Source organism: Trematomus bernacchii, unplaced genomic scaffold (assembly GCF_902827165.1).
Source record: "Trematomus bernacchii unplaced genomic scaffold, fTreBer1.1, whole genome shotgun sequence".
Taxonomy (NCBI): domain Eukaryota; kingdom Metazoa; phylum Chordata; class Actinopteri; order Perciformes; family Nototheniidae; genus Trematomus; species Trematomus bernacchii.
The window spans coordinates 513,338-535,920 of NW_022987674.1; the positions used below are offsets into that span (position 1 = coordinate 513,338).

General features: G+C 42.8%; 1 protein-coding gene across 3 annotated transcripts in view; it reads right to left on the bottom strand.

Moving 5' to 3' along the window:
• Positions 1-22,583, bottom strand: part of osbpl9 (oxysterol binding protein-like 9) — a 58,780-nt gene that overhangs the window by 28,061 nt on the left and 8,136 nt on the right. For 2 of the 3 annotated variants that reach the window (XM_034136177.1, XM_034136176.1), the window contains exon 4: positions 8,498-8,574. In XM_034136177.1, coding sequence (XP_033992068.1) covers positions 8,498-8,574 — 77 coding nt within the window. Of the gene's footprint in view, positions 1-1,382; positions 1,633-8,497; positions 8,575-22,583 lie in introns of those variants that run through there. The other variant, XM_034136172.1, reaches the window with a different exon arrangement.

Genomic DNA, 22,583 nt, shown 5'->3' on the forward strand with positions numbered 1-22,583 from the left:
TAGAAGGACTCAGATCTTGTACTTGAGTAAAGGTAGAAGTACTCAGATCTTGTACTTGACTAAAAGTAGAAGTACTCAGATCTTGTACTTGAGTAAAAGTAGAAGGACTCAGATCTTGTACTTGAGTAAAGGTAGAAGTACTCAGATCTTGTACTTGAGTCAAAGTAGAAGTACTCAGATCTTGTACTTGAGTAAAAGTAGAAGTACCAGAGTGTAGGAATACTCTGTTTCAGTAAAAGTCCTGCATTCAAAATGTTCCTCAAGTAAAAGTAGAAAAGTATTATCATCAAAATTATAGCATAAAATGGGGAATAAGTAAAGTACAAGTACCTCTAAATTGTACTTCAGAACAGTACTTGAGTAAATATTCTTAATTACTTCCCACCTCTGAAGTTTATGTATTTATTAAATCGTAGTTTATCTTTTGTATACACATTGTTAGATTACCTTATATTTTAAGTCTACTGATGATATGCTTTTACTTTTTGAAATGTCATTTCTTATTACATTTTACGATATCTTTAATATCACATGCTCTGTCTTGTAAACCTGCTGCTCTAACAAAGCTATTTGGGATGAATTAAGTCAATCAAATCTTATAATTAAAATCATTTTTAGCAGTAAATTCAAATCAATAATTCAGCAGCCCGACACGCGACCAGGAAGTCAATCAGAGCGGAAAGATGAGTCTGAAAAACAAACCAATAATAAGACGAAGCCTCCATCATCACACACTGACCAATATCTCATGTTTAGCCAACACACATAATGAAGGGCGGTGTGTGTGTGTGTGTGTGTGTGTGGTGTATGTGTATGTGTGTGTGTGTGTGTGTATGTGTGTGTGTGTGTGTGTGTGTGTGTGTGTGTGTATGTGTGTGTGTGTGTGTGTGTGTGTATGTGTGTGTGTGTGTATGTGTGTGTGTGTGTGTGTGTGTGTGTGTGTGTGTGTGTGTGTGTGTATGTGTGTGTGTGTGTGTGTATGTGTGTGGTGTGTGTGTGTGTGTGTGTGTGTGTATGTGTGTGTGTATGTGTGTGTGTGTGTGTGTGTTTCCAGACAAAGCAGATAAGTTTGGAAGCAGTTATTCAGAGTCATACCGTCTGTCTTCACTGTTCCTGAAATATTCCCACTCCCCCTCATTCCTCACACACACACACTGTGCATCCCTTTGTGTGTGTGTGTGTGTGTGTGTGTGTGACACAGTGAGAATATTTAAGAGCAGCCTGCTAAGTCTCACACATAAACATCCCCCCCCCCCTCCCCCTGTTTCTGTTTGTCTTTCCAGCGGTGTGACCCACTTTGGAAAGCTGTCCCACTGCACTGCAGCCGTCTAAACTTCCCCTGCTGCAGTGACGTGTGTGTGTGTGTGTGTGTGTTTACTCACTCTGTGCCTCGTTCCAAAGGACATGCTGCGTTAAACCTCCCCCATCAGGCCCTCTCTCCCCTGACACAGCTGGACTTCCCTCCCCAGTTTGTTAGTGACCCTGTGTTCTGTGGAATAGCTGCTGCCTCGCTCGTCTCTCCTTCACCAGCTGAGCGTTTCTCTGAAGACTCAGTTTTAATCCCGACCCTCCCCTCGCAGGAAAAGACACATTTCCTCTCACGCAGGCAGAGGAGAAAACACACAAAGCAGAAAAGCTCCTGCTGACGCATCAGCGGACGCTCTGATTGGCCGACGCTCTGATTGGCTGACGCAGCACAGGCAGATGTTTGGTTGACCGAGAAAGCAGGTCAGGGATTGGCTACTGCAAGGTCACATGATGCTATGACAGCAGAGCATTACTGCATGTGTGTGTGTGTGAGAAGACACACCTAGCCACAGAGAGGAGGAGGGTAAATGTCGTTTTTTTTAAAAACTAGTTTCAAGTATTTACAGGTTTTATGTAAATACAGGTTCTTAGTGAATCCCACAGAAGTGAAAGAGGTACTTACATTTACTAAAAATAGCAATACTGTGGTGTAAAAATACTCTTTTATGAGTAAACATCCTGATTTCTATGTGACTTAAGTTAAAGTGCAAAAGTATTATCAGCAAAAAGTAACGTTTTCTACACTTTTGATCATTATGAGGTATATTAGTAGTAGAGAACGTCATAATATCATGTATTTTATATGATAATAGGGTTCATTAAATGTAGTAGAGTGCAGTATTTGCCTCTGAAATGTAAACAAAAAGAAGTACAAGATATGGAAGAAGTACTCAGTCAGTAAAACTATGGTCTTACAATACACCATTACTAGTTAAAAACCTGATTTCAATGTGACTCAAGCAAAAGTGCTGAAGTATTATTAGTAAAAGTACTAGATATGGATATTTCTACAGTTTGTATCATTATGAGGTATATTAGTAGTAGAGAACGTCATAATATCATGTATTTGATATGTTAATAGGGTTCATTAAATGTAGTAGAGTGCAGTATTTGCCTCTGAAATATGAAATGATATGGAAGAAGAAGTACTCGAAAAACCTGATTTCAATGTGTTATTTAAAGGGGACCTCTCATGCAAAATGCACTTTTGTACGTCTTTTCTACATGAATATGTGTCCCCGGTGTTCCAGGGAACTCACCAAGTGTCAGAAAACACAACCCTCTCTATTTTCCTCCATACCCAAATCTCTAAAAAAGGGGCTGCAACGGATCTGATAAAAACTGATCCAGATTTGAACACTGTCCTGACGTCAGGACGGTGGCGCTACGGCTATTGGGCCAACTCCACCAATCAGGAGGAGACAGCCACGGCCATTGCTGTTCGAAAGCGCTGGAGACGCTGTAGTACATATGCCAGGCCTGTAGGTGGTGCTGTTCTCACTGAATCTGCCCTTTCTAAAACAGAGCTAGAAATTGTCAATTTGAGCAAAATGAGGCATGGATAAAATGCATGATCTGTTTGGTATTTTGAAAGAAAAAAAAGTATAAATATGCCTCATATAGGTATGGGCCTACACTATATTATTCAAATATAGCAGGATAGGTCCACTTTAAGTAAAGTTAAGTATTATCAGCAAAAGTGCACTGAAAGTAGTCAGTATTACTTACAATACATGTCAGAGTGTTTTAATGTTTTAGTTCAGGGGTGAACTTTCCACTGAAGGCCAGAGGTGAGGTATGTTGCCTCATAAGTTCAGATACAAGTCAGCAGAATCAATCAAAGAAACATTCCAGCTCTCCAGAGGGTTTCATTTATCTTGTTGGCAGCTCATTCAAAAAAACACAGAAGCCTCAGACTGATTATAATAAGAGGAAATATGGAGGGTGTATTTGAAGCTTGTTATGGAAATAAGTTATTGGGCTTTTTTTTTTAACCTAATGAAGCTCAGCGCAAGTTCAACCAGGAAGACCGTCTTTCCTCATTCCTTTACTATGTCCATGTTACTACTCTCTCTCCTCTCAATAAGTGATCGGGGGCGTCACTCCCCAGCTTAACCAATCACGTCGCTCTATTCTCACAGGCCTATCACAGCGCTCTGCTAAACCTTTTTAAATCTGCTCTCCCCTCTGACGGCTGTCATTTCAGGTGACTCTACGCAACCCTCCCCCACCCCTTTTCACCTCCTGTCCCTCTGAATCCAGGGTCAAGCTAAGCCCCTCCCCTTCAGACCCAACCCAACTATCCATTCACCACCACCAGGGTCAAGCTAAGCCCCTCCCCTTCAGACCGAACCCAATCATCCATTCACCACCACCAGGGTCAAGCTAAGCCACTCCCCTTCAGACCGACCCCAACCATCCATTCACCACCACCAGGGTCAAGCTAAGCCCCTCCCCTTCAGACCGACCCCAACTATCCATTCACCACCACCAGGGTCAAGCTAAGCCACTCCCCTTCAGACCGACCCCAACTATCCATTCACCACCACCACCAGGGTCAAGCTAAGCCCCTCCCCTTCAGACCGAACCCAACCATCCATTCACCACCACCAGGGTCAAGCTAAGCCCCTCCCCTTCAGACCGACCCCAACTATCCATTCACCACCACCAGGGTCAAGCTAAGCCCCTCCCCTTCAGACCGACCCCAACCATCCATTCACCACCACCAGGGTCAAGCTAAGCCCCTCCCCTTCAGACCGACCCCAACTATCCATTCACCACCACCAGGGTCAAGCTAAGCCCCTCCCCTTCAGACCGACCCCAACCATCCATTCACCACCACCAAGGTCAAGCTAAGCCCCTCCCCTTCAAACCGACCATCCATTCACCACCACCAGGGTCAAGCTAAGCCACTCCCCTTCAGACCGAACCCAACTATCCATTCACCACCACCAGGGTCAAGCTAAGCCCCTCCCCTTCAAACCGACCCCAACCATCCATTCACCACCACCAGGGTCAAGCTAAGCCCCTCCCCTTCAGACCGAACCCAACTATCCATTCACCACCACCAGGGTCAAGCTAAGCCCCTCCCCTTCAGACCGACCCCAACCATCCATTCACCACCACCAGGGTCAAGCTAAGCCCCTCCCCTTCAAACCGACCCCAACCATCCATTCACCACCACCAGGGTCAAGCTAAGCCACTCCCCTTCAGACCAACCCCAACCATCCATTCACCACCACCAGGGTCTAGACCCCGGGGGGTTTCATCGGATCGGTTCTCCCCTCCCGAATGATACTCCTGCACAACGGGGCCTAATCGCCAAAACTCCATTACATTCATTTGTGTATTCCTGGCAATAAATATGTATTCTTATCAACACCGTCTCTCCGGATTGAACTGAGGCCCCGCTCACACGGGACCGTTTGCGTTTATGCACAGTATGCGTATTCAAAAAAGTCTTCCGTTCACATGCATTCGTTTCATTTAACGTGTCTGTTCAAACGAGGCCGCTGGAAACGCTGTAGTACATATGCCGGTACTGTAAGTGGCGCTGTAACTTCCGCCAAAATACACCAAAAGCCGCGAAGAAGAGCAGCCCGAGCAGCCCCGCTGCAATGTTGCCATGGGTACCCTTCTGTTTATGCCCCGCGGTGTATTTAGCAACATGTAGTTCATGTAATTCTCCATGTCCACTTGTTGCTGATGGTTGTGGTAGAGGAGCTGTAGATTTTGCACTAATATCTGTAGCATGGTCAGTAGCAGTAGCACTAGCAGTAGCTACTGACAGGAGGAAGTGTGTGTGGCGATTGCTGGTATTCAGCGGGATATAGTCATTTCCTCAGCATATGGATAAATGCAACGGGGAAGTTAACTGAAAGAAACCGAATCTGTGGATATTGCATCGACCGACCATGAAGCACGTCTCCGTGGAGAGGACGCGCTCAGAAAGAGAGATATTCTCTACAAACACCGGGTGAGATCGCTCCTCTGGGACACGCCGGTCCTCTGCCTACAAACATTTCTCTTTTTGCCACCGACGGGCGCAGGAGCAATGAACAATAATGGCCTGGATTAGGCAGTAAAGACAAGTTTGGTGTATCGCAGAGCGGACTTTTTAATTTTGTTTGTGTTGTTTGGCTGGAAAATTGTCAATATAATGGATCAATGCATGAAATCTGACTCTGTTTATTTTGTTTAAGGAGTATATTGGGCGTTAACAATTCTGGTTTGCCTTTTATAATATTATTTCATTCAAGAACCCCTTGTGCGTTTAATTAACACAGCTATTTTTGATAGTTGCTGCAGGAGAGGTGGGGAGAGGTGGGGAGAGTGGGGGCTATCGTTATTTTTTCAGGAAATATTCGTATAGAGGTGATTACACGGACTCGGTTGACCCCCCAGAGCGTTTCGTTTGCAAATCTATCCACCTTGGGACCCGTTATCGTTTGTGGGGTCAGTTTCTATCGGCCTCGTGTAAATAATAGGGCTATACGCACGTGAAACTATGCAGATACAAGCAGTTTTCTCCTCGTGTAAACGGCGCCTAAGATTAGTCAGAAAGTGTTTCCACTTTAATTGACTGGGCTCATTAACACATGAATACTACTGAGTGATATATGTTTACGTCATTATTTAAAACAAACACAAGTTTCATGTGTGGGACATACCTCCATTATACTTTTTGAATCAACTGAGGGCCATTTCCAAATGGACAACGAGCCGCAGTTTAGACCCCCCCCTGATGTAGTTTGTCGATATGGAGTGGTGTAGATAAGTAGTAGAGTACTGCATCATATATATTTAAAATCAATTAGTGTTATATAAATTCAGTAGAGTGCAATATTGGCCCTGGGAAATGCATAAAGTAACAGAGGTGGAAGAAGTACTCAGATCAAGTAAAAGTCAGGTGAAAAAGTATAACTATAAATATGGTTTTAAATACTATAGTACAAGTACAAATCCTCAATGTAATGTGTTATTTCAGGAAAAGTGCAAAATGTCTAGCAGAGGTAAAAGTACTCCATATGGCTAGACTAGAATTCCCCTGATGTGCAATAACTCTGTAAATATAATACTTTCTGCAATATACCCTCCTGCAATTTCACATGTATTACCATGCTGTACATATCTGCTGTTTCGTGTCCGACTTATTGTTGTTATTAATGTGTGCATACAGTCAACAACCAGGCCCCCCCCCCCCTACCTCACAGACCTGCTGCACCACCACACCCCCCCCCCCCCCCCCCCCCTACCTCACAGACCTGCTGCACCACCACACCCCTTCCCGCTGCCTCCGCTCATCAGAAGCCAAACTCCTATCCATCCCCCCCCGCACCAAGCACAGGACCTGGGGGGACAGAGCCTTCTCCGTCGCTGCCCCCTCCCTCTGGACCTCACTCCCACAACCCTCACTCCATCTGCTGTTTTAGTCGTGTGCATTCCCCCGTTGAGGGACAAAAGAAGGATTTCTGATTCTGATTATATTGTACTAATGTTATAAAATACTATATTATAAAATAAGCTTAACAGATTGACTACATATTGAGCAATGCAGGCATGGGGACTTCTTAGTGAATCTCACACAGAGCTGGAAGAAGTACCTGGCGCTTTATCTTAAAGGGGACCTATCATGCTATATTATAATAATATAGTGTAGGACCATACCTATATAAGGCATATTTATACTTTTTCAAAATACCAAACAGATCATGCATTTTAGCCATGCCTCATTTCGCTCAATTTGACATTTTTTAGCTCTGCTCTGCAAGGGCTGATTCAGTGAGAACAGCACCACCTACAGGCCTGGCATATGTACTACAGCGTCTCCAGCGCTTTCGAACGGCAATGGCCGTGGCTGTCTCCTCCTGATTGGTGGAGTTGGCCCAATAGCCGTAGCGCCACCGTCCTGACGTCAGGACAGTGTTCAAATCTGGATCAGTTTTTATCAGATCCGTTGCAGCCCCTTTTTTAGAGATTTGGGTATGGAGGAAAATAGAGAGGGTTGTGTTTTCTGACACTTGGTGAGTTCCCTGGAACACCGGGGACACATATTCATGTAGAAAAGACGTACACAAGTGCATTTTGCATGATAGGTCCCCTTTAAGAAATACTGCATAAAAATAACTGGTTGCAAGTCAAAGTCCTGCATTTAAAGTAGTACTTGAGTAAAAGTACAAAGTGTTATCAGCGACTAAAGAGCAGAATGGAAGTGACAATAAACTGACAGAACAATAATACCAAACAGACCAGCAGCCGTAAGTCAAATTCCTCATTAAACCTGAACCTGGTCCTGATACAGGTCCAGAGAGACTTATTGACACAACAGCCTCCATTTCTGATGACATGAATGTCACCTGTATTTCCATCCATATACTGACTCGGATAAAAACACCTGAGATCCAAAGTGCCTTTCAGGTCGTCACACGGTGTCCAAAGCATCCGATTCAAGGACTTTTCAATGACTTTTCAAGCTAAATGTAGGAGGACTAAAAACAACATATATGCAGACGCAGATCAGAGTTAATTATGGTTTCATCAATGAGAATGTTTATAATACAATGTGCAGATTTTCTTGCTATTTTTAAGCCGTTTAACCTGAAAAATGCACTTAATTCACTCATGCATCGAGGCACGTGTAAAACAATACAATAATGACACACCTGCAGGAGATGCATGCAGATAGTGGATAGTCAAGAATAAATACAAATATTAATAAATAATTCAAATAAAAACATTAAAACATATTAAGAAATACATTAAAATAATAATAAATATTTCAAATAAAAGAAATATTAAAAAAAAATATATATATTAATAATAACAATAGTTTCAAATAAATACATTTAAAATAATAATAATATATAAATAATGAACCTTGCACATTCAAGCACCTTTAAGGATCCATACCATTCTCAGAAACGTCTCAAACTACAAGCATTTTATTAATTATTAGAGGATGCAAATGCGTGCAATCTCAGGTTCAATAATAATCCTAAACTAATTTGTAAAACATTTAATCTTCACTTTACGGTTTCCCAATTTACTGACCACAAAAACGATATGGATGCTGACACAAATGGATACGAACAGGCAAACACAATAAAATAAAAATAGCCCCCACTTGTTGTAAAAATAACCTTAAAAAAACTAATCTGACTTTTTGAAGAAAGAACTGAACATTACGTACTCTGAGCTGGAGGGTGTGGCGGAGGATGGTTCCCTCTAAGGCGTGGATCCACTTCTCCCGCTCGTCTGCATCTCGGGCTGAAACACACACACACACACTGTGAGCCACTTTTTCCATACACACACACTTTAGGAGCGATTACACTGGGATTACACACACACACACACACACACACACACACTAATGACACAACACTGGAATGACATGAGGACACAGTGAGGGACGCTGAGTATTCATTGAGGAATTATTAGAAGATAGACAGCAAGTAAACACTAAAGGGAACAGCAGAAGAAGACAGACAGCAAGTAAACACTAAAGGGAACAGCAGAAGAAGACAGACAGGAAGTAAACACTAAAGGGAACAGCAGAAGAAGACAGACAGGAAGTAAACACTAAAGGGAACAGCAGAAGAAGACAGACAGGAAGTAAACACTAAAGGGAACAGCAGAAGAAGACAGACAGGAAGTAAACACTAAAGGGAACAGCAGAAGAAGACAGACAGGAAGTAAACACTAAAGGGAACAGCAGAAGAAGACAGACAGGAAGTAAACACTAAAGGGAACAGTAGAAGAAGACAGACAGACAGGAAGTAAGCACTAAAGGGAACAGCAGAAGAAGACAGACAGGAAGTAAACACTAAAGGAAACAGCAGAGAAGAAGACAGACAGGAAGTAAACACTAAAGGGAACAGCAGAAGAAGACAGGAAGTAAACACTAAAGGGAACAGCAGAAGAAGACAGACAGGAAGTAAACACTAAAGGGAACAGCAGAAGAAGACAGACAGGAAGTAAACACTAAAGGGAACAGCAGAAGAAGACAAACAGGAAGTAAACAGGAAGTAAACACTAAAGGGAACAGCAGAAGAAGACAGACAGGAAGTAAGCACTAAATGGAACAGCAGAAGAAGACAGACAAACAGGAAGTAAACAGGAAGTAAACACTAAAGGGAACCGCAGAAGAAGACAGACAGGAAGTAAGCACTAAATGGAACAGCAGAAGAAGACAGAAAAACAGGAAGTAAACAGGAAGTAAACACTAAAGGGAACCGCAGAAGAAGACAGACAGGAAGTAAGCACTAAAGGGAACAGCAGAAGACAGACAGGAAGTAAACAGGAAGTCAACACTAAAGGGAACACGGTATGGTACTAGAAAAGTATGTAAAATCAATATTGTGATTGAAGCCGTTGGTTTCTTTACTGTGTAGCTGTGTAATAAGCGTGATAATATGCAGCGAGGCGGTCATTAACGGAGCAATAAGTGTGTTGCATAAACTGTCAAACTGTTCCTTTAATTTACACGGAGGAGGTAAAGCTCCTTCAGAGTTAAAACTAATCCTGTTTCTGTTTCACATGAAGTCTTTAACGAGGCTGCACCCTCAGAGCAAAGAGAGAGAACAAACACAGCGAGTTAAATCAAACACACACACATACAGTCTCAAACACACACACAGTCTCACACACACACAGTCTCAAGCAGTCTCACACACAGTCTCACACACACAGTCTCACACACACAGTCTCAAGCAGTCTCACACACACAGTCTCAAGCAGTCTCACACACAGTCTCAAGCAGTCTCACACACACAGTCTCACACACACAGTCTCACACACAGTCTCAAGCAGTCTCACACACACACAGTCTCAAGCAGTCTCACACACACACAGTCTCAAGCAGTCTCACAAACACACAGTCTCACACACACAGTCTCAAGCAGTCTCACAAACACACAGTCTCACACACACAGTCTCAAGCAGTCTCACACACAGTCTCAAGCAGTCTCACAAACACACAGTCTCACACACACAGTCTCAAGCAGTCTCACAAACACACAGTCTCACACACACAGTCTCAAGCAGTCTCACACACACAGTCTCAAGCAGTCTCACAAACACACAGTCTCACACACACAGTCTCAAGCAGTCTCACACACACAGTCTCAAGCAGTCTCACAAACACACAGTCTCACACACACAGTCTCAAGCAGTCTCACACACACAGTCTCAAGCAGTCTCACACACACACAGTCTCACACACAGTCTCACAAACACACTGTCTCAAGCAGTCTCACACACACACAGTCTCACACACAGTCTCAAGCAGTCTCACAAACACACAGTCTCACAAACACACAGTCTCACAAACACACAGTCTCAAGCAGTCTCACAAACACACAGTCTCAAGCAGTCTCACAAACACACAGTCTCACACACAGTCTCACAAACACAGTCTCAAGCAGTCTCACACACACACAGTCTCACACACAGTCTCACAAACACACGGTCTCAAGCAGTCTCACACACACACAGTCTCACACACAGTCTCAAGCAGTCTCACACACAGTCTCACAAACACACAGTCTCAAGCAGTCTCACACACACACAGTCTCACACACAGTCTCACAAACACATGGTCTCAAGCAGTCTCACACACAGTCTCACAAACACATGGTCTCAAGCAGTCTCACACACACACAGTCTCAAGCAGTCTCAGACACACAGTCTCAAACACACAGTCTCACAAACACAGTCTCAAGCAGTCTCGCAAACACACAGTCTCACACACACACAGTCTCACACACAGTCTCAAGCAGTCTCACAAACACACAGTCTCAAGCAGTCTCACAAACACACAGTCTCAAGCAGTCTCACAAACACACAGTCTCACACACAGTCTCACAAACACACAGTCTCAAGCAGTCTCACAAACACACAGTCTCACACACAGTCTCACAAACACAGTCTCAAGCAGTCTCACAAACACACAGTCTCACACACAGTCTCACAAACACAGTCTCAAGCAGTCTCACACACACACAGTCTCACAAACACACGGTCTCACACACAGTCTCAAGCAGTCTCACACACACACAGTCTCACACACAGTCTCAAGCAGTCTCACACACAGTCTCACAAACACACAGTCTCAAGCAGTCTCACAAACACACAGTCTCAAGCAGTCTCACAAACACACAGTCTCAAGCAGTCTCACAAACACACAGTCTCACACACAGTCTCACAAACACACAGTCTCAAGCAGTCTCACAAACACACAGTCTCACACACAGTCTCACAAACACAGTCTCAAGCAGTCTCACACACACACAGTCTCACAAACACACGGTCTCACACACAGTCTCAAGCAGTCTCACACACACACACAGTCTCACACACAGTCTCAAGCAGTCTCACACACAGTCTCACAAACACACAGTCTCAAGCAGTCTCACACACAGTCTCACAAACACACAGTCTCAAGCAGTCTCACACACAGTCTCACAAACACACAGTCTCAAGCAGTCTCACACACAGTCTCACAAACACACAGTCTCAAGCAGTCTCACACACAGTCTCACAAACACACAGTCTCAAGCAGTCTCACACACAGTCTCACAAACACACAGTCTCAAGCAGTCTCACACACACACAGTCTCACACAGTCTCGCAAACACACGGTCTCAAGCAGTCTCACACACACACAGTCTCACACACAGTCTCACAAACACATGGTCTCAAGCAGTCTCACACACACACAGTCTCAAGCAGTCTCAGACACACAGTCTCAAACACACAGTCTCAAACACACAGTCTCACAAACACAGTCTCAAGCAGTCTCGCAAACACACAGTCTCACACACACACACAGTCTCACACACAGTCTCAAGCAGTCTCACAAACACACGGTCTCAAGCAGTCTCACAAACACACAGTCTCAAGCAGTCTCACAAACACACAGTCTCAAAACACACAGTCTCACACACAGTCTAACAAACACACAGTCTCACACAGTCTCACACACAGTCTCACAAACACACAGTCTCACAAACAGATAGATAGTACTTTATTGATCCCAAATTGGGAAATTGTTGAAACATAGTCACAAGCAGTCTCACAAGCACACACAGTCTCACAAACACACACAGTCTCACACACACAGTCTCACAAACACACAGTCTCACAAACACACTTTTTGATTCAGAAATAGAATATTTAGTCCTCTACCAACAAGGCAAGTTACACTTATTTTTTAAATGCTAATATTTGTTGTTGTTTTGGTCTGAAAAAAAGTTTTTAAAATGGTCAATCAGTCCTTAAAAAATAGCGAAGGAAATATGGAAGGAAAATACATAAATAAATACATTTTAAAAACATGTTTCAATTAAATAAATTAAACTGTAGGGCTTTTTACATTTTACTAACTGTAATACCTTTTTTAATACAGTACCAGGTTATTAAAAAAAAATCCAGTAAATACAGGAGAATCTTTGTGTTTTAACGATCTGCAATGGATGGTCAGACAGCAACTCCAGAGGCTGTGAAAGAAGGACTTAATCAGACACGTGTTACTGAATTATCTGGCAAACTATATCCTGTGTAAGAGTCATTTTTCATTGAGCGGGATGCAGCAGATGAATGGCGGTGCTACGGCAGAAAGAAAGCTTTTAAAGACATTAAAAAGGGCGGCCGAGGCTCGAGTCAATCCACTCAGACAGCTCGTCTCTCTCAGAGGAGCAGATTATTACTGATGCTGCTCAGCTCTGTTCAGAAGCTGTACTTGTAAAACACTGTACTGTATGAACCTAGAGTCCAATCTGTGTGTCACACGTACGCCATGATTTATCTTCCTGGGTAGGTGTCGACTCAGCAAGGCTTCATGTTCAATATTTTTATAGCATGGAGCAGGAATGAGTCCTAAAGCCCTAACATGACTCAGCATGTATGCACTTTCTGTCCCCTGGTCTGGAAGTCAATGTTTTATCGAATGTGTTTTTGGTTCCTGAAATAAGGTCTGTGGTTAACAAGTTGAAAAGATTTGTTTTCCCCTTTATAGCCCAATATTAGCCGCCTTTAGCTTAGCGGTGGTGACGTGAAGTCATGTGACCGTGCTGTAGTTCCTTTATAGCCCAACATTAGCCACCTTTAGCTTAGCGGTGGTGACGTGAAGTCATGTGACCGTGCTGTAGTTCCTTTATAGCCCAACATTAGCCACCTTTAGCTTAGCGGTGGTGACGTGAAGTCATGTGACAGTGCTGTAGTTCCTTTATAGCCCAACATTAGCTTAGCGGTGGTGACATGAAGTCATGTGACCGTGCTGTAGTTCCTTTATAGCCCAACATTAGCCACCTTTAGCTTAGCGGTGGTGACATGAAGTCATGTGACCGTGCTGTAGTTCCTTTATAGCCCAACATTAGCCATCCTTTAGCTTAGCGGTGGTGACGTGAAGTCATGTGACCGTGCTGTAGTTCCTTTATAGCCCAACATTAGCCACCTTTAGCTTAGCGGTGGTGACATGAAGTCATGTGACCGTGCTGTAGTTCCTTTATAGCCCAACATTAGCCTCCTTTAGCTTAGCGGTGGTGACGTGAAGTCATGTGACCGTGCTGTAGTTCCTTTATAGCCCAACATTAGCCGCCTTTAGCTTAGCGGTGGTGACGTGAAGTCATGTGACCGTGCTGTAGTTCCTTTATAGCCCAGCATTAGCCTCCTTTAGCTTAGCGGTGGTGACGTGAAGTCATGTGACCGTGCTGTAGTTCCTATAACGTTAGCTCTTTACTTCAGAAATCATAAAGTGGTGTTACTGTGTGGAGATTATCCCGCTGAACTAAACGTGTCAGTGTCATTAAGTTTGTAGGGTAAATCCCATCAGCTTTTCGAGGTAACCAGGGGGACCGTGTTAATGATTTGAGGGGATGAGTAAGCAGAATCTGAACTGCTGACTGAAGCAGTCATCCACAGGATTAATTAGTCATTTACTCCCAGATCAACTAATTAGCAGTGGATGGAAGATATTCTTCAGTTTGCAGGTAGACACAATAAACCACACAGTGAACGTACTTTTAAATGTTTAACTGTGTGTGTGTGTGTGCTATATAATGTTTAAAGGTTATCATAATTTTTTATAGAGTTACAAAAAGGGGTAAAAGTCTAAAAGTCACATGAAAAGTTCCACCCTTTAATTGCAAACCTGACATAATAAAAACACTATAATCTGATGCAATGTTAAGCCTGTAAGAAGTGTCTCTTATCTCCTCACAGACATTACTGGCTATACATATAAACTCGCCAGTTGTTCCACTTTTAAAATTCACATTTAAGGTCGATATTTAACAGTTATTTATTTGGATTTTGTTATATAATTATTTTCCTGGTAATTATTTTTTAATTGAATTATATATTTTTGTACATTTAAAACACAAAATCTATATTTATTAGCTTTTTTATTTCTCAGCAGCAGACTGTTGTATATCGTTCCCCCCAGCTTGTGAAAGAACAATACAAAATGTATATATTGTTTATTACTTTATGAGTATTTGCCTCTTTTGTTTGATTTGTTTTGACTATTGTAAAAGGCCTGTTTTCTCTGTTGAACGTGTGAAAAGTTTGTTATTTTATTTTGAGTAAACGCAATATCAACACACCACCGGAGGCAAAGCAAGTCATCCAAACGTCAGTGAAACAGATCTTATGGAAGGAAAACGCATGAAAATGTCTGTTTAAAGGGGACCTATCATGCAAAATGCACTTGTGTACGTCTTTTCTACATGAATATGTGTCCCCGGTGTTCCAGGGAACTCACCAAGTGTCAGAAAACACAACCCTCTCTATTTTCCTCCATACCCAAATCTCTAAAAAAGGGGCTGCAACCAAGCCCCCAGGAAGTGCGCCGGACTCTGATGAAAATATTCGTGCTGGCCAAACGGCGGTACTACACTTCCTTTTGGTTGCCAGGCCCGGAAACACTTTTTCCCATTGACTTACATGGGGAAAGAGTGGTCTGTAAATCGTTGGATAATTGTTTTTAAACTAAATAAACTACCCAGTATGAACACTTGTATAGCCCTTATTAAAAACATTCGTTCCTCAAGTTGTAAAAATCTGCTAATAACGTTATTCTGAGAGTTATTTCCCTCTGCATTATGAACGCGCATGTAACCCACGGGACCGCGCCGCCCAGCACGTTCATGTTACGTGTTCAGCACTACATGCGTTTATCTTTACCCATGGATGTACAATAAGAACGGACCCATATCGCCTTACTGCCAGCCCACGGAGCTGTAATAATGGATATATTGCACATGTTTGCTGTAATTCATCATTTGTAAAATATTATACTACATGGGCTGTATGATTAAATCTTGTGCCGTAAATGTTGTATTAAATAAAGTTAATATTACCGACGTAGATTAACGTCCCTGTAGCTTCTTATTGCACTAAGAAGCTTATTGCACTGTATATATATATATATATATATATATATATATATATATATATACATATACATATACAGTGCAATAATTATTTCATGCTAAATGAAGCCCTGTTGCTTGGATATCACTAGATCCTGTTACAGTGTAATATAAAAGTACATAACGATTGATGTGTAAATTAGCATAATTACTAGCTAACCACTAGCTGCTAACTGCCGCCTCGTTAATATCAAATCTATCATAATAACAAACCATTACCATGCTGTCATGAACGTGCGGTGCTGTTACGTGTACGCGAATTGACGTGCTTGATGTGAACGAGCATTTTGGGGGGCATGGTTAAAGTTGCGCATGCGCTATGAGCGCACATACGGGTACTTCTCAGGCATGCCGGGTAATCTGTGACGTTTCGCTCTCTCAAAAGTTGGGCCATTTTATCATCATGCGCGAATGAGCATCTCTCATAGGAATGAATGAGGCCCCGCCTCCCACGCTGTATCCAGTTCTTATTATACATCCATGGCTGCAACGGATCTGATAAAAACTGATCCAGATTTGAACACTGTCCTGACGTCAGGACGGTGGCGCTACGGCTATTTGGCCAACTCCACCAATCAGGAGCCACGGCCATTGCTGTTCCAAAGCGCTGGAGGCGCTGTAGTACATATGCCAGGCCTGTAGGTGGTGCTGTTCTCACTGAATCAGCCCTTGCAGAACAGAGCTAGCATTTTTCAAATTGAGCAAAATGAGGCATGGCTAAAATGCATGATCTGTTTGGTATTTTGAAAAAGAAAAAGTATAAATATGCCTTATATAGGTATGGTCCTACACTATATTATAATATAGCATGATAGGTCCACTTTAAGGCGTCTAAGTTGGATGGAAAGCAAAGGAAGGAAGCAGCGACACAAGAGTTGCAATATTCTCAAAACCAACAGAGAAATCCCATTGGTTTGTTGCAGAGGGAATCCTTGTGATGCTAACTTCAGGGTTAACAACAACAACTCGTCAACACTGCACCACTCTATCCCTAACCTCAGCGGTCACTTAACAATCCCAAAGACTCCCCTTCATAATGCTCAGCCTCTTTCCATAATGCCACTCCTGTCTTTCTCCAAGGTCTCTCTGAATTATTCATCCCTCTCATCTTCTCTCTCCTCCTGCCATCTTCAGACGAGCTGACGAAGAGGAAGAGGATGAGGAGCTCCAGAGGGACGACTGAAAACTGTCAATAACGAGGAGGCCAAATGTGGTTCAGGAGAAACTTCTGAGTGTGCTAAATGGTGGAGGAACTGTATTTATATAGAGCTTTAACAGGCTTTGTGACCCTTAAAGTGCATTTACACACATTCCTTCAGAGGTGGAAGCAGATCCTGTACTTGAGTATAAGAGTAAGAATACTGTTCAGGTGTATGTAGTGTCTCTACTTTAAAGAGTCCTCTCCTGCTGATGTTCAGGTGTATATCAGTATGTAGTGTCTCTACTTTAAAGAGTCCTCTCCTGCTGATGTTCAGGTGTATATCAGTATGTAGTGTCTCTACTTTAAAGAGTCCTCTCCTGCTGATGTTCAGGTGTATATCAGTATGTAGTGTCTCTACTTTAAAGAGTCCTCTCCTGCTGATGTTCAGGTGTATATCAGTATGTAGTGTCTCTACTTTAAAGAGTCCTCTCCTGCTGATGTTCAGGTGTATGTAGCGTCTCTACTTTAAAGAGTCCTCTCCTGCTGATGTTCAGGTGTATATCAGTATGTAGCGTCTCTACTTTAAAGAGTCCTCTCCTGCTGATGTTCAGGTGTATATCAGTATGTAGTGTCTCTACTTTAAAGAGTCCCTCTCCTGCTGATGTTCAGGTGTATATCAGTAGGTAGTGTCTCTACTTTAAAGAGTCCTCCTCCTGCTGATGTTCAGGTGTATATCAGTATGTAGTGTCTCTACTTTAAAGAGTCCTCTCCTGCTGATGTTCAGGTGTATATCAGTATGTAGTGTCTCTACTTTAAAGAGTCCTCTCCTGCTGATGTTCAGGTGTATATCAGTATGTAGTGCCTCTACTTTAAAGAGTCCTCTCCTGCTGATGTTCAGGTGTATATCAGTATGTAGTGTCTCTACTTTAAAGAGTCCTCTCCTGCTGATGTTCAGGTGTATATCAGTATGTAGTGTCTCTACTTTAAAGAGTCCTCTCCTGCTGATGTTCAGGTGTATATCAGTATGTAGTGTCTCTACTTTAAAGAGTCCTCTCCTGCTGATGTTCAGGTGTATATCAGTATGTAGTGTCTCTACTTTAAAGAGTTCTCTCCTGCTGATGTTCAGGTGTATATCAGTATGTAGTGTCTCTACTTTAAAGAGTCCTCTCCTGCTGATGTTCAGGTGTATATCAGTATGTAGTGTCTCTACTTTAAAGAGTCCTCTCCTGCTGATGTTCAGGTGTATATCAGTATGTAGTGTCTCTACTTTAAAGAGTCCTCTCCTGCTGATGTTCAGGTGTATATCAGTATGTAGTGTCTCTACTTTAAAGAGTCCTCTCCTGCTGATGTTCAGGGTGTATATCAGTATGTAGTGCCTCTACTTTAAAGAGTCCTCTCCTGCTGATGTTCAGGTGTATATCAGTGTGTAGTGTCTCTACTTTAAAGAGTCCTCTCCTGCTGATGTTCAGGTGTATATCAGTATGTAGTGTCTCTACTTTAAAGAGTCCTCTCCTGCTGATGTTCAGGTGTATATCAGTATGTAGTGTCTCTACTTTAAAGAGTCCTCTCCTGCTGATGTTCAGGTGTATATCAGTATGTAGTGTCTCTACTTTAAAGAGTTCTCTCCTGCTGATGTTCAGGTGTGTATCAGTATGTAGTGTCTCTACTTTAAAGAGTCCTCTCCTGCTGATGTTCAGGTGTATATCAGTATGTAGTGTCTCTACTTTAAAGAGTCCTCTCCTGCTGATGTTCAGGTGTATATCAGTATGTAGTGTCTCTACTTTAAAGAGTCCTCTCCTGCTGATGTTCAGGTGTATATCAGTATGTAGTGTCTCTACTTTAAAGAGTCCTCTCCTGCTGATGTTCAGGTGTATATCAGTATGTAGTGTCTCTACTTTAAAGAGTCCTCTCCTGCTGATGTTCAGGTGTATATCAGTATGTAGTGTCTCTGCTTTAAAGAGTCCTCTCCTGCTGATGTTGAGGTGTATATCAGTATGCAGTGTCTCTACTTTAAAGAGTTCTCTCCTGCTGATGTTCAGGTGTGTATCAGTATGTAGTGTCTCTACTTTAAAGAGTCCTCTCCTGCTGATGTTCAGGTGTATATCAGTATGTAGTGTCTCTACTTTAAAGAGTCCTCTCCTGCTGATGTTGAGGTGTATATCAGTATGTAGTGTCTCTACTTTAAAGAGTTCTCTCCTGCTGATGTTCAGGTGTGTATCAGTATGTAGTGTCTCTACTTTAAAGAGTTCTCTCCTGCTGATGTTCAGGTGTGTATCAGTATGTAGTGTCTCTACTTTAAAGAGTTCTCTCCTGCTGATGTTCAGGTGTGTATCAGTATGTAGTGTCTCTACTTTAAAGAGTTCTCTCCTGCTGATGTTCAGGTGTGTATCAGTATGTAGTGTCTCTACTTTAAAGAGTCCTCTCCTGCTGATGTTGAGGTGTATATCAGTATGTAGTGTCTCTACTTTAAAGAGTTCTCTCCTGCTGATGTTCAGGTGTGTATCAGTATGTAGTGTCTCTACTTTAAAGAGTTCTCCTCCTGCTGATGTTCAGGTGTGTATCAGTATGTAGTGTCTCTACTTTAAAGAGTTCTCTCCTGCTGATGTTCAGGTGTGTATCAGTATGTAGTGTCTCTACTTTAAAGAGTTCTCTCCTGCTGATGTTCAGGTGTGTATCAGTATGTAGTGTCTCTACTTTAAAGAGGATCTGTACCAGATAGTCTTTTTTTACTAGTCTGTAGAATATCTGGACTTTTCACATATTTTGCTTTTACAAAATATTGCGATTTTAATCTTGATTACATTGAAAGTAACGTTGCAGCGTTAGACAGTTGGACTGATGGTCTGTGCAGCAAGAAGAGGACAGATTGATAGCTCCTGGAGAAGAGAGAAGGAGGGCAGAGGAAAGAGGAAAGGAGTCAGGAAACGGTGATGCAGCGCTGGGGAGGAAGAGGACGATGAATAATGGATGCTTCTCTAAATAGAAAGAGCTGCACTCAGGATCAGAAACACTCTTTAAACTGGAACCGGCCCGTTAGAGGACCACGTTTTAATAATACAGCATTATCCTGAAACACAGTTTGATAAAAGGAGCTGTTTGTAATCAGCTGGTGTATTGATCAAATGTTAGAGTGTGAAATCTGACTGACACACACACACACACACACACACACACACTACAGCACCGGAGAAACCTCCTCATAACTCAACATCCTGTGCGTCTCCTGATGTGAAAGCTAACAGAGGATGTGTCCAACATCTCATTTTTCTTACAGTGAGGCGTGAGATGGTCCAGTGCTCATCCAGGTGTCTGAGGAGCATTTTATTCAAAGTTGTGCAAAGACTAAACTCATCCTGCTGATTTCAAACGTATCCCACACTGCTGATTCAGCCGAGTTGTAGTGTGTTCTATACTGTAGGTGTTAGTGCATGTAAATGGTCTGATGGAGCTTCTCTCATCATTATACACACTAGACTTATTGTAAAGTCTTTGATGCCGTAGTTGCCTTTTTTAAATGTTGGCTAAACACCCGCATTGTTGCTGCTTTGATGAAGGGGTTTCGTATCATGCTCTTACATTTGGACTCATTACATTAGAGTTATGAAACTGGATATTAAAAGTAGGTGGCCGGTACGACACTGTGCATTCAGTCTTTGTAATGGAACTTTCTCCATGAGGCTACAGGGGAATAAGTTATAGGAAACTATGAAAAATGTTATCCATCTTTCACAGCCTTCCTTTGCTTCAAAATGCTTTTGTAGACTTCCTGCTGAATTGTCTTTCTCTCAAAACAGAAACACCCCTTTTTTTAATGTTTCGTTTATTCTTTGGTTATGTGTAATAATTACTCTGGATAATTGCCTCGATCCAACTGATGGTGATTGATCAAACTGTTATATAAATACTGTGCGACTAAAACAAAACTATGTGCATGCAGAGCAGCTGTCCTCTCTCTGCCTGTCCTCTCTCAGCCTGTCCTCTCTCAGCCTGTCCTCTCTCAGCCTGTCCTCTCTCAGCCTGTCCTCTCTCAGCCTGTCCTCTCTCAGCCTGTCCTCTCTCTGCCTGTCCTCTCTCTGCCTGTCCTCTCTCTGCCTGTCCTCTCTCTGCCTGTCCTCTCTCTGCCTGTCCTCTCTCTGCCTGTCCTCTCTCTGCCTGTCCTCTCTCTGCCTGTCCTCTCTCAGCCTGTCCTCTCTCAGCCTGTCCTCTCTCAGCCTGTCCTCTCTCAGCCTGTCCTCTCTCTGCCTGTCCTCTCTCTGCCTGTCCTCTCTCTGCCTGTCCTCTCTCTGCCTGTCCTCTCTCTGCCTGTCCTCTCTCAGCCTGTCCTCTCTCAGCCTGTCCTCTCTCAGCCTGTCCTCTCTCAGCCTGTCCTCTCTCAGCCTGTCCTCTCTCAGCCTGTCCTCTCTCTGCCTGTCCTCTCTCAGCCTGTCCTCTCTCAGCCTGTCCTCTCTCAGCCTCCAGTAAATCAGATAATATTCACCATAAACATAACATTAATATTTAAATATATGGACCATGTGCACCTGTACCTCAGCGAGTCGTACAGATCAGAGTAACTGCAGTGCAGAAAGTTCCAGAACAAATTAAGACCAGGACATGTGAGCTATCTTTCCTCCACAAACACACATAAAGATGTCTAGAGTGGAAGAGACATGAGATGACATCATCATTATTTAGCCAAAGCAGCAGAGAGCAGAACACACAGCGGCCGCAAACATCCGGTACACACACACACACACACACACACTACACACACACTACACACACACACACACCTGACTGATCCAAGACACTACACACACACCTGACTGATCCAAGACACTACACACACTCCTCTCTGCTTTATCATTCCTCACACACACGTCGTTGAACCTCCCTAACAAAACAGACACTGTTGTAAAATAACAAACTAAAAAAACACTTAGTTAGTATGTATATAACTCACACACTTCATTCTACAAGGTTACACCTATTTTATAAATACTGTTGCTACTTGCTTATCTACCAGAGTGTGTACTTCTGTACATATCATTTGTCCGTCTCTATCCTTTGCTGTAACGATGTATTTCCTCTTATAGTCTAGTTTTCAGTGTGAACCCGGACATGTTGAGGACCCCAAAGTGTTATGATAGAAATGTACAGTAGGGTCTCCAGCACATAGAAACTGCCGGACGCTAACCTGCACATGTTGGGCAATTTGCACAATGAGCACAAGTTGGGTTGATCAGCTATGTGGACAACAGTGAAAACATGGCTTGGTCGATTTGGAAAATGTGTGGTTTTGGAGGTTATTGAGGAGACTGAATCCAATTCTAACATTTTCAGGATCAAAAATGGCCCGAAAGTGGCAATATTTGTACCCTTTAGATCTTGTGCTCTCTGTATCCAACACTACTCATGGTAGTCAAAATCAGTCCAACGGGAGAACAAATATGTCCACTTTCTGGTTAAAACTAGGGATGTCCCGATCACCTTTTTTTGCTCCCGATCCGATTCCGATCATTTAATTTGGACAATCTGCCGATACCGATTTTTCCCGATCCGATCTTTATGCAATGCATTAAGAGAAAAAAAAGGAGAAAAGCATTCAAGTTGTCCCTTAAACCCCACGTTCTCCACCACAGATAACGGCTGGTCATCCAACGCGATGAATTCAGCTATCTTGGCTGTTATGTTTTTGGCCTTTTCACTGTTCTGGGGCAGTT